Below are 13,554 nucleotides of genomic sequence, written 5' to 3'. Positions count from 1 at the left end.
TTGGTTGTTATAGTCACAACGTTTCGGCCGTTTTGCCTTCCGGCCTTTCGAGACTCCTAACAAACGGTTCCCCAGTTTGATACAAAACACCTGATGAAGCCGGAGTGCAAAACGGCCGAAACATTGTGACTATAACAATCAAGATGAGGAAGTCAGTCCGACAATCTCAATCATATGTAAAATAGATTGGAGGTGGAAGGACCTGAACGCTCAACGTTTCGTTCAACGTTTCGCCCGTCAATGACCATCCCTCTTGAAAAAGCCCGCATAAATCGGGCGAAACGTTGAGCGTTCAGGTCCTTCCACATCCAATCTTCAGTGCAGTGTGTCACGATGAACAACAGTCGATAGATTCGAACCCGGCGACAGAAGTCATATCTGGCTTCATTAGCAAGGACCATATCCATTCGACTACCATTAATCGCGAGAAATGCTGTTGAATTTTAAACATTTATTCATTAAATGTTTTTAACGTCAGTCAGAGTGATCTAATCATTATATGATGATCAGCGCAGAAGAGCTAAATTGACCGACGTTTTAATTCAACTAAAAGTGCTCAACCATAAGAAACAAGTTTCTTAAAAGGGCTCTATCTATCTATCTATCTATCTATCTATCTCTCTATCTCTCTCTATCTATCTATCTATATATATATATATATATATATATATATATATATATATAAGTTAAAAAAATAAATAATAAGTAAATAGTACAGAAATGCACGTCCGCTAGAGTGGAGGCATTACTTGTAACTTACCTGATGCATAGATCATACCGGGATACATAGAAGTAATCCAAGTAATAAAATGTTTCTCACTCCTGTCAGCATTTTGCAGAAGAACGACGCGCATGAATCCAACTGTGTACTGTAAACCTCCGATTATAAAATGAGTTCCGAAAACTGCCGACATGATCACCCAAGACCAACCTTTGTCCATTGTAGTGCCAACGACAAATCTGAAACAAAATTTTGGAACTAACTGGTTGATTTATGGAATTGTTTTTCATGTGGTATTGTTTTTTGTTTTATACATTTACACGTTAACTGTTTGTATGATTGCGAGCATTTTATGCATTTACAGAGTTTGTTTTGTATTTTATACATTTTGTATTTTATACATTTATTTATTTAGATGTATGTCATATATTTTGTATTTTAAAAATTTTGTATTTTATACTTGTTGTATTTTATATATTTTGTATTATATACATTTTTTTATTTTATACATTTTGTATTTAATATACATTGCATTTTATACATTTTGTATTGTATACATTTTGCATTTCATACTTTTTGTATTTTATACATTTGCATTTCAGATATTTTGTATTTAAGACATTTTGTATCTAATACAGTTTGTATTTTATACATTTTGTACTCTATGCTATTGGTATTGTAGAGATTTTCTATTTCATACATTTTGTATTTAATATATTTTGCATTCTATGTATTTTGTATTTGCTGTATTTTGTATTTTATACATTTTGTATTTTATATATTTTGTATTTCATACATTTTGTAGTTTAGACATTTTGTATTTTATATATTTTGTATTTTTTACATTATGTATTTTAGACATTTTGCATTATACACTTTTGTATTTTATACATTTAGTATTTTATATACATTGTCTTTTATACATTTTGTATTTTATACATTTTCTCTTTTATTCTTCGTTTTTTATACATTTTGTATTTTATATATTTTGTATGTTGTACGTCTTCTCTTTCATACATTTTGTATTTTATACATTTTGTATTTAATATATTTTTGCATGTTATAGATTGGGAATTTGTATATTTTTTATTTTATTTATTTTATATATTTTTTATTTTATACATTTTGTATTTAATACATTTGGTATTTTATACATTCTGTATTTTATACATTTTGTATTCGATACATTTTGTATTTTATACATTTTGTATTTTATACTTTTTGTATTTCATATCTTTTGTTATTTTATATATTTTTGTATTTGATACATTTTGTATTTGATACATTTTGTATTTGATACATTTTGTATTTTATACATTTTGTATTTCAGACATTTTGTATTTTATACATTTTTTATTTTATACATTTTGTATTCTATATATTTTGTATTGTATACATTTTGTATTTTATACATTTTGTATTTCATATATTTTGTCTTTAATACATTTTGTATTTATATATTTTATTTTATATATTTTGTATTTTATACGTTTTGTATTTGATAAATTTTGTATTTTATATATTTTCATATTTTATATATTTTGTATTTTATACATTTTGTAATTTATACTTTTTGTATTTTATACCTATTGTATTTGATACATTTTGTATTTTATATTTGTATTTTATACATTTTGTATTTTATATATTTTGTATTTCATACATTTGTATTTTATACATTTTGTATTTTATATACGTTGTCTTTAATACATTTTTATTTTATACATTTTCTATTTTATACTTTGTTTTTTATACAATTTTATTTTATACATTTTCTATTTATTGCATTTTGTATTTTATATATTTTGTATTTTATACATTTTGTATTTTATACATTTTTTATTTCATTCTTTTTCTATTTCATATATTTTGTATTTTATATATTTTGTATTTTATACATTTTGTATTTTATACATTTTGTAATTAATCCATTTTGTATTTCAGACATTTTGTATTTCAGACATTTTGAATTTCAGGCATGTTGTATTTTATACATTTTGTATTTCATACATTTGGTATTTTATATAGTTTGTATTTCATATATTTTGTATTTTATACATTTGTATTTTATACATTTGCTATTTTATATATTTTGTATTTTATTCATTTACATTATAAATGTTAAAAATGCAGTATAGAAATTGAAAAAAATTCAATATATAAAATCAGTCAAATTTAATTCTTTACCGATCTGGGTTATTTTAAGATTTCATATAATATATTAATATTTAAGGAAAAACGGTTAGCCAGGATCTGTTTTGATATTTTGTTCTTGTCAAAACAGATCCTGGCTAACCGTTTTTCCTTAAATATTTCAATAAAATGAATAAGTTTACAGGAGGAAAAAAAATGTACATATTTATTTTAACGCATTTTTAAAAGTGTATATATAGACATCGAACAACCCAACCTTCCCATACGCACACATATGTTTGTCCTTCCCGACATGGATAGGATTCAAAAACTGTTCTTTTTTCGTATGATCTATGACTTTTTCTTTTCTTGCATTTTTACTTCAATATCCTGAAGATGTCCTATGAAATAATATACTACTAATAATAATATAATAATATACTACTAATCATAGTAGGGGGTGATAAGTGGTAAAATTGATTAATCTTAATCTTATAGATACAACACTAATAAATTAAAAATATATTCATTTTGAATTTGGACACAGACGAATCTCACAGGTAACGAAGACATTTTTATAACATGAATAGGCTAGCCAAATTAATCAAGAGTAGGAGACTAGATTTAATATCTGTAACATTTTTTGTTCTTGTGATTAAGGGAAGTGGTGTTTGATCAACACTGGTGGGGAGCCATGATTTAATATACTGTTGATCCCTTAAATTTACACTGGTACTATAGTGAATTCGAGAGAGCAAGTTGATGCATTGATTGCAGGTGATTATATAACTTACTGACTAAATAGTTTTCCAACGAATGATAAAAACGATAAAATTAAAAAAAAGTTTTTTATATAGTTTTAAAAGTTAAAAAAACTTTCAAGACTATATATATATATATATATATATATATATATATATATATATATATATATATATATATATATATATATATACGCGCTTTACCCTGCCACGCGTTGCTGTGGCTCAATTTGGTGTAATGGAAAATTTTAATAAAAAGAGAAAATGCATGTTTCTTATATTCTTAGTACAGCAATCCACCCTAAAAAATGAGAAAAAAAGGCGAAAATTAAAAAAAAAAAATGGTACTCTTGCCGGATTGGATCTGGATCCTCCGGAGTTACCGTCAATCATGGCTTGGGCTCGACCAACATTCAGTGGATTAAGCCGAACGTTGCTAAAACGTTGAAACGCTAGATAGAGTTTTTTTTTATTTTATTAAAAAATGTGGGTTTTAATTAATATTTGGGTGAGGCGGGTTACTATACACAGATTCAAAAACGTTGTCCAAAAACGAATAAATGAAAGCAAAGGTAAGATAAATTACGTTTCTACCTAACTGGATAAGTTTTTAGTGTTTTTATTTAATGTAAAATGTTTAATCGGCTCGAAAAACTCAGTGTTTATCGATGTATTTGAAAAAGACGAATGGTCGCGGACTCTGTTGAATACGTTAAGTTTGGGAAAATCAGTTAAAAAATTAAAAAAAAAACTATACAAAACAGTGTTAGATATCCACTGATTATATGTTATCGTTATATAGGCTGACATATTCGGTGGGTTTCTGACACTATTTTGTATAATTTTTTAGTTTTAAATCATTTTCCCAAACTTAACATCATCAACAGTGTCCGCCACCATTTGTATTTTTCAAATACACTGATAAACACTGTTTTTGAGCCGACTAAACGTTATAGTAAATAAAACGGGTTTGTATTACTAAACACAGAAACGAAAAGGTCGTCGAAAAATAAATATAACAAATAAATGTTATCAAAGGCAAGATAAGTTACTTTCTACCTAACTGGATAAGATTTTAGTGTTTTTATTTAGTGCAAAATGTTTAACCGGTCTGAAAACGTAGTGTTTATCGGTATATTTGAAAAATACAAATGGCGACAGACTGTGTTGAAAAAATACCATACAAAATACTGTCAGGAACTCACTCAATATATGTTACTGTGACATAGGCAGACATGTATTCAGTGGTTTCTAACAGTATTTTGTATAGTTTGTTTTAGTTTTAACTCATTTTCAAAAATTTAACGTGCCTGCTGCCATTTGTAATTTTTAAATGTAGACATAAACGCTGTGTTTTTCGAGCCGAATAAACATTTTGCATAAAAAAAACTAAAAACTTATCCATTTTGGTAATAAAGTAACATATCTTGCCTTTGATAATATTTGCTATACATTTATTTTTTACAACTTTTTCAAATCTATATGTATAGTAGTGCAAACCCAATAAACACTAAACACTAAAAATTATCCAATTAGGTAGAAAATTTACTTATCTTGCCTTTGAAAATATTTACTTGTTATATATTTGTTTTTGTTGACAACTTTTTCAAGTCTTTGTGCAAGTACAAACCCAAAAGGGGGCATTTTTCTGTCTAATTTTATTTTTGGTACCGCGCTTAAATTCAAATTTCACGATATCTTTGGGGGGGTATTTTTTTTACATTAGGTTCACCTTCACAATTTTCGACTATGCTGAATAAGAAAATCTCATTTAAAATTTGCAGAGGCAAGTAGTTTTCGAGATATAAAGACCTGTACTATGCACTATAATTCATTGGCGGCAATGAATAAACACTCCCAAACTCCTCATATTAAGAATGGCTTTTCAGAATAAAAACACCCACGCCTAACCACATGTTTTAACCGTTTACTTGTCTTTCGTCTGTTAAAAACAGATTCTGGAATAAATACCACCATTCTCCCCATGTTAAGAACAGCTTTCGGAATAAACACCCCCAACCTACTCATGTTAAAAATTGTGGCGGTGGACCTAATGTGAAATTTTACCTTTTGTTTTTTAAATAAATTGTTAGTTGAAAGCACAGAATAGTGACAAAACACCATCCCCTCCCCATGGTAAGAATGGCTGAAAAATAACGGTTTTCTTGGTAGAAACTTTTCTGCATTTCACCTAACAATTTCTGGTGCTAATGCACTTACTGATCCGCGCTATTTCTTAAAATCTTATTTCCAAGTTTCGATAAGCCATTCTTAACATGAGGAGGGGAGGGTGTTTTGTACCTATTCTGTACTTTAACCTTACAATTGAATAGAAAACATATCATAAAACTTTAATTAAACGTGGAAATACGATTTAAAAATAGCGCGGATCACTCTCTGCATTAGCACCGAAAGTACAGAATAGTTAGAAAACATCCTCGCTCCCCATGTTAAGAATGGCTTTCTAAATAGTAATGTTAATGTTTCAGTATTGTTTCTTGTCTGCTTTAGTTCAACTTTTGTTTATTAAATTGTTTGGCGAAAGTACAGAATAGTTAGAAACCACCCCCTTCCTATGTTAAGAATGGCTTTCTAAATAATAACGTCATTATTTCAACACGGTAGCTTCTCTGCATAAGTACCATGTTTTGTTTATTAAATTGTTAGGTGAAAGTATAGAATAGATGCAAAACTCCCTCCCCATGTTAAGAATAGCTTTCTAAATAATAACGGTATTATTTCAGCACGGTACCGTCTCTGCATAAGTACCATCTTTCGTTCATTAAATTGTTAGGTGAAAGTATAGAATAGTTACAAAACGCCCTCCCTATGTTAAGAATGGCTTTCTAAATAATATTATTGTAGCACGGTACTTTCTCTGCATAGTACTATGTTTTGTTAATCAAATTGTTAGGTGAAAGTACGGTACTTATGCAGAGAGTGATCCGTGCTGAAATAATAACGTTATTATTTAAAAAGGCATTCTTAACATGAGGAAGGGAGGGTGTTTTGTACCTAATCTGTACTTCAACCTTACAGTTGAATAAAAAAAAAACAGATAATAAAACTTTAATTAAACGTGGAAATACGATTTAAAAAATAGCGCGGATCACTCTGCATTTGCACCAAATATTATTTAAACATGTTACTAATCCGTAAATTTTCTTCGAAAAACCATGTACTTTCACCTAACAATTTATAGTTTTAATAATAAAAAAATCATATTTTCTTATATCGAAACAACTGTTAAAAAAAATACTTCGTCTTTTATGCTTCAACTCAACTTTTTTTCTTTTGCCTGATATAATAAAGAAAAAAATTTTAAATTAAAAAATTTGGAAGATAAACAAATGAATTATGTTTTTTTTTTACTTATCGAGTAAACAGAAAATGAAATCTTCTAATTCGTTTCGTTAAATCGTGGTGTATGAAGTATTATGAAGTAATAGGGAAAAGGGACCTTTTTTAAAACATTTAGTCTTGGGCTATGCAAAAAAAAAATATGCACGTTCGAATCACGTCAAGGTCCCCAAAATGTAGAATAGAAAAACACAACCTTTTTGATAACAACAATGAAAGGGTTTATTTACGTTGCTTATACCGCTTGAAGAAAGGTGCACAGTGTCTGAGTGAGGTAAGAAGCAATAAGAAAAATATTTGGGGCTTCAGAAAGTATCCAGCAGTTAGCTTCAAGCAAAGAGAGTGGTCAGTTGTTTTCAGGGTTCTTCCTGTGACAGACCAATAAAAGGGCTGAAGTAGTTCTTCAGGGGTAAAATTGAATCAATGTGCGTGGAATAATCCCCCAGCTCGGACATTTCTCCACGAGAGGAAACGCATCTATATTTTTTTACTGCTATGATGGTAAATAACAAACAAACGGCAATTATAAAAAATTGTAAATTTCTCGAGGGATTTAAAAAGATGTGCTTTTAAATATTAAATATCAATTATTATTATAAGATATATATATATATAAAAATTACTTACTTAATAATAAAACCAAGATGTATTTCTCTGCAATTCTCGATATCAAATGATTGAATTACGAAGGGTGTGTACAACATAAAATAGTTAAGTAAATTGATATGTAAGATTCGTCTGGTCATGGTTTTCATCGGTTTAGCTTTTTTTACTGTCTATTTTTTTGCTCAGGTAAGATATACACACCGAAGAAAAAGTATAATCTCATTTTTTTATACTTTGTAGAACATTAGCAAAAGATTCTAATGACAACCTATTTTCTTATTTTTCATCTCTTTTCCTTAAATTCATCCATGTCATTTGGTCGGTAATCAATTGTGATTATTTAATTCCGATCTTTATTCCTAAAGACTAGAACGAACTTTGACCAGAAAAACATTCCAACAGGAGTCAACCGCCCCCCCCTCTGACTACTTGTTCAATCGTCCAGACCCTGGAGCGGAAAAAGATACCAGCAGTAACAGTAAATCAAATCGCCCTTTACAGGACAACTCTCAAACTGCTAGAATACGATTCATCTCTCACACGTTGCTGCCTCCTGCACCTACTTGACTCCAGTTCCTGTTCAAATTTCTGCAGCTCTATCCCGAGTGTAAACTTTTCAAACCTTGTGGCCAGATCATAAGGCAACAGAAATCAATTGTAAACTTTAGGTCAGGGTATTATCAAACATCACATTGGGATCCAGTCAATTATAGAGTCTTTAATATCCGGAGTCGGACACTAGCCATGACCTTTGTGACACGCCCACGTTGTGTTAGTTTGATCTGGATCATAGGTATCTGGGGATATGAGACTGCAAGGTTCGTTCGGCCGGGAAATTCTTGTTATTAGTTTTTTCTGGGGTCAAAAATGACAATTTCTTATGGTTACATTGTAGAGCGCCTATCGTACAAAAAAAAAACGTTCCAAATTAATCGGTGCTAAATCACTGTTGTATATGAAATTAAAAGATATTATGAACATCATTCAAATAAAAGGAAAAGGAAGAGAAAGAACGACAAGTCCTCTTTGGTTCGTGTTATGAATATAAAATGTAAAGAGTTGTTAACGGGTAAAACAAATGTGAGAAAGGAGGGACAATAATTCTCTCTCTCTCTCTCTCTCTCTCTCTCTCTCTCTCTCTCTATCTCTCTCTTTCTCTTCCTCTCTTACATACTTTTTAACGAAATCGTCGTAGCTTTTTATAACTTAATTGTTTTTTTCTTTGTTCTCTTTTCCCGACATACACAGCGAATAAATTCTTTTTTCTAATCAAACACGAATTGTTGATCAGAATTTTGAATCATTGGTTTGTTATTTTCCTTACAGGAACTGGTTAGTCTATTCATTCATCGATCTTTCTGTTATAAGGGATTTTATAATAAGAGTTTTACGATTTTTTAAGTTATTGGCTTTGCTTTCGTTACTGTTCTCATTCGTAAGGCCGGTTTCTGCCATTTCCGGGACTGACTTCATATCCCCCACCCCACTGTTAAAAATATACATGGAACGTAGTAATGTTAACTCTTAAACGGTGTCTGCCATTTCTGGGATTCATTATCATAGTGCGGATTTTCGAGTTATCATGTAGCGTCTTTAGAAGAGTCAAAGATATAGTACCACACTTTTCATATTGAGAATCTCGACTGGAATGCGATTGGTCAAATGTAAATTCCACGCTTTAATTTGATATTTAAATTAGGCTTCAAGGACTTTTGGCTCCCATGATTCGTCGATACTTCGGGATAATCAGGTCATTCTTGAATTCAGCCGTCATCGGCATGTTAGGTCAGCCTGATTAATCAGCATTCCTGTCCATTGTTCTAATTTATAAAGATTTCATTTGACAATAAATGTATACTTCAACAGACCGATAATAAACAAAAACTTGAAATATTAGAAGCGTAATACTTCTATTGCTTACTTGAAAAACGTGAAGATTCTCGTATTTACTTGAAATACAAGCAGCGTACAATAAAATAAAATTTACCAATAGTTATAACATACTAAAATGTTTTTAAAGTAATTAAAATAATTAACCAATGAAATAAATATACATCTTATTATATATATATATATATATATATATATATATATATATATATATATATATATGTATATATAAACTAGACTACCCGTAACCCGTTGGGTCAGTATGTTATATTAGCTATGGAATAAATGTATAAGCGTGACACTTGTGATGTAAAAAAGTTTTTTTGTGACATAATAGAAACATTTCTATGAAAGTATAATAAAATGAAAAAAGAATATAGATTTCTATGAGTCGTATTGTTTATAATTGTGTATTTAAAAAAAAACCTACAACCATTGAATTATAAGTGGTTTGCCATACTTATAGGTAAATGTGCACTGAACAGATACTATAATACTTAAAGTTAAATGCCAATTTTGATATATCTTTTAATTTAAACGTGAAAAAAGAAAACAATTGGGACGCTGAAAACGTACACAGTAAAACAATACGTTTTATTGTAGCATTGATTATTTACTTGTAACGCAAATTAAAAAAAAGCATATTTTCGGGGTTATTTATTTATGTTGGTAGTGTAGAAGAAAATGTATGAATGTTTTTTAAAAAAGGTGTATTAAAAAATGGAGAATAAATTTTTAAAAATTAGGCGGTGTGTAGCCGTTGTAAAATGGTCTTACGGTTGTCAATGGGTTCAAATAGATTTATTTGTAAGAAAATTGCGTTAAAATAGCTTAAACGTAATACTGAAATGAACGATGTAAAAAAATGGAGAAAGTATTAACAATTGTTTATTTGGATAATTTAAACGCGAAAAAAACTCAATTGGAACGCGGAAAACGTACACAGTAAAACAATACGTTTTATTGTCGCGGTGATTATTTATTTGTAAGGCAATTTAAAGGAAACTGTTTATTTGGATAATTTAAAAGAGAAAAAAAAATTGTGCACATGCACAAACGGAAGTCGTAAATCGGATGTTGGGTTACAACACCCGATACAAGCTCATTTGAGTTTTATAATTACATGAATTGTTCAAAACCAGTAATATTAATTTATCTTTGACGATGAATCCAGAAGGATTGGAAAGTACTCGGACTTACAACAAATATGACGAATACATCAGCCAGTCCTGCCAAAAGTGAAGATCATTATTAGGAAGTTGTAAAGGGTCAAAAAACAGAATTTATAGATAAGAAAACGTCTATTTTATTTAATGAAATATGCTTAAAAGAAAAATGCTGCCTATATATATATATATATATATATATATATATATATATATATATATATATAGGCAGTATTTATTCTATAAAGCAAATTTCATTAAATAAAATAGTCGTTTATAAATTCTGTTTTCGACCATTTATATATGCATATATATATATATATATATATATATATATATATATATATATATATATATATGGATAAAAAGTCAATACGAAAAATATATAAATATGTATATCTTTTCTGTATTTATTTCTATGTGTTATGTAGGAATAAAATAAATCTTTCGAAAAAAAAAACGAAAATATTTCTTTTCTTCTCATCAGAGGGTACGAATTAGCAAAATGCGGGATCGAATGTTGCATGCAAAAGTATTTGATGAAACAACAAGTAAGTCAAAGATCTTTCTTAATAACAAAAAAGTGAAGCAGAGGGAATATGGTGAAGAAAAAGGTGATTACACGTGAATGGATAATCTGGTGGAAGATAAATAATCCAGTGACGGTAAAATCCAAATATATAACTTCAAGAAAGTTAATTATAAACTTGACTATCCTACATATAAAAACTTTTGTATAAAGAACTTAATAAATCTTATAAAATAGTCCCTCCTAAGACTTTAGATTCCATTAATTCTGAAGCTAAACTTTTACTGACTTCTATGAATATTCATAACTTCACTGAAATAATTTCCCCGGGTACTCCTAGATTCACCCTCAAGGATCATAAACCTAATTTCTATGACATCCCTCCATAAGATTGATCTGCCCATTTAACTCTGACTTAGGAGCTGTAAGTCATTATTGAAAATCCATGGATTAAGAAAATAAACATACCTTTTCTCTATATATTCCGTGTTTCAAACAATAAATTCTTAAATTAAATATATGTGTATACATTTTGATTTACAGAATTGAACTTTAATCATTAAGCTTATATATTGCTCTATTTTTAAAATATTGAGCATTACCTTTTTGGCTAGGATCATCCTGAAAGTATGATCTCAATGTAATATCTGACAGAATAATTCACTTGATCTCTAATCTGTGACTAATCTTATTTAAGCGATTAAAATTGCATGTGAAACAGTACTGATTTGCTTCCCTCAATGATACATACATTTGGAACCTGATCAGTTTCGTCTTAAACACATTTCCCCACTTATGATGATAATTCTTACATTTTTACTTACGATTCCCAACTCACGTTTTTCACATTCACGTTTTCCCACTTACATTTTTAATCGCTTTTCTTACATATACATAAATATATATATAAATATCTCTCTTTTTATAGAATTCTCCTCAACACCTTTGGTATGTTTTATTTTTCTCAGTCATCCTTATCAATCTCCCGAGGAAGTCCCTCGAAAATGGGGATGAGTCGTTAAGAATTTCTGATAAGGCCACAGGTATTCTTTTTCCTTTTTCGATAATGTTATAATAACATATTTGCTTTTATTTTCATATATATATATATATATATATATATATATATATATATATATATATATATATATATATATATATATGAAATCAAAAGGATGTAGTTCTTACCTTATATACGCGATGGTAAACTTCAATCTAATACAAATACCAGTATTTATATAAAGATATTTTAATCCCGATCAAATAAAAAAGCTCAATAGAGAGTAGAGCTTATTATAAGAGAAACAAAATTAAAACTCTTAGTTGAACTTTACAATCAAAATTTATTGTCCGACTAAATACTCCAAAAAACAATTTACAATGTCCTTATTCTGCGGAGTTTCATATAATGCTATTCTTTCTATTCTTCTCATCAGAGTACAGAAAGAAATCAGCAAATTATATTTGTGGTAATGCTAGAATTTGCTGGTTATGGTATTAAGGGAAACTGCAATTTATTATAGCGATAAATTGCCAAGAAAAACTAGTGAAAAAATGTTGGATATGTAAAAAAAAAAAAAATCAAAACAAACGCATTTGACTGGAGACCATTTTCTCGTTGGACTACTGCATTGTCCCCCCAAAAATATATCAAAACAAACGCATTTGACTGGAGACCATCTTATCGTTGGGCTGCTGCATTGCCCCCCCCCCCAAAAAAAAAAAACAATTTCCATTATTTCAGATGCTTTGAAAACTTTCCAACCTTACTATATGCATCATCACACTGGATTTTATTTTGGACTTCATTCTCTCTAAAGAACTATTTTTGCCTTTCGGATTATCTTGAGAGAATCTTCATGCACATTGAAATATTATGCTACCTGATGAGTTAATTGTGTGCAAGACACAAATAGTCAAGAAAAATGATCAGTGTTGTTTTTTGTTAATCGTTTTTATTTCTTTTTGCCGTTTACTGTTCAGGCGATGTAGTAGTTTTGGGGAGAATCAAATGTACTCGTCTAAAAAACTGTAGAATCTCATTTTTATTTTGTGAAATAGAAAAGAAAAAGAACACAAGAAATTGGCGATACTTGTATACTTGCCTATTTTCTTATGTTCTTTTTCTTGTGTTCTTTTTCTTTTCTAAAGTTTATTCATAGCATTACTCAGACTAATACAAAAAACAGATATAAGAAAGATACTAAAAACAGATATAAGAAAGGTATTAAAAAACAGGTATGAGAAAAATATTAAAAAACAGATATAAGAAAGGTATTAAAAGCAGATATAAGAAATATATCTAAAAACAGATATAAGAAAGATATTAAAAAACAGATATAAGAAAGATATTAAAAACAGATATCAGAAAGATATTAAAAACAGATA

General features: G+C 29.0%; 1 protein-coding gene across 1 annotated transcript in view; it reads right to left on the bottom strand.

Annotated features, from left to right (window-relative positions):
- The window catches only part of LOC145242588 (monocarboxylate transporter 14-like), a 29,135-nt gene extending 21,500 nt beyond the window's left edge, over positions 1-7,635 (bottom strand). Inside the window, exons 1-2 of the mRNA XM_080105689.1 lie at positions 7,603-7,635; positions 761-960 (exon numbers count right to left, since the gene is read on the bottom strand). Of these exons, the coding sequence (XP_079961815.1) occupies positions 761-941 (181 nt within the window). The 5' untranslated portion in view covers positions 942-960; positions 7,603-7,635. The remainder of the gene's footprint in view (positions 1-760; positions 961-7,602) is intronic.
- Between the last annotated feature and the right edge of the window lie 5,919 nt (positions 7,636-13,554).

This window comes from Euprymna scolopes, chromosome 21 (genome assembly GCF_053919585.1).
Source record: "Euprymna scolopes isolate OS-2025 chromosome 21, ASM5391958v1, whole genome shotgun sequence".
NCBI lineage: Eukaryota > Metazoa > Mollusca > Cephalopoda > Sepiida > Sepiolidae > Euprymna > Euprymna scolopes.
This window is presented reverse-complemented; position numbering and strand designations above follow the sequence as displayed.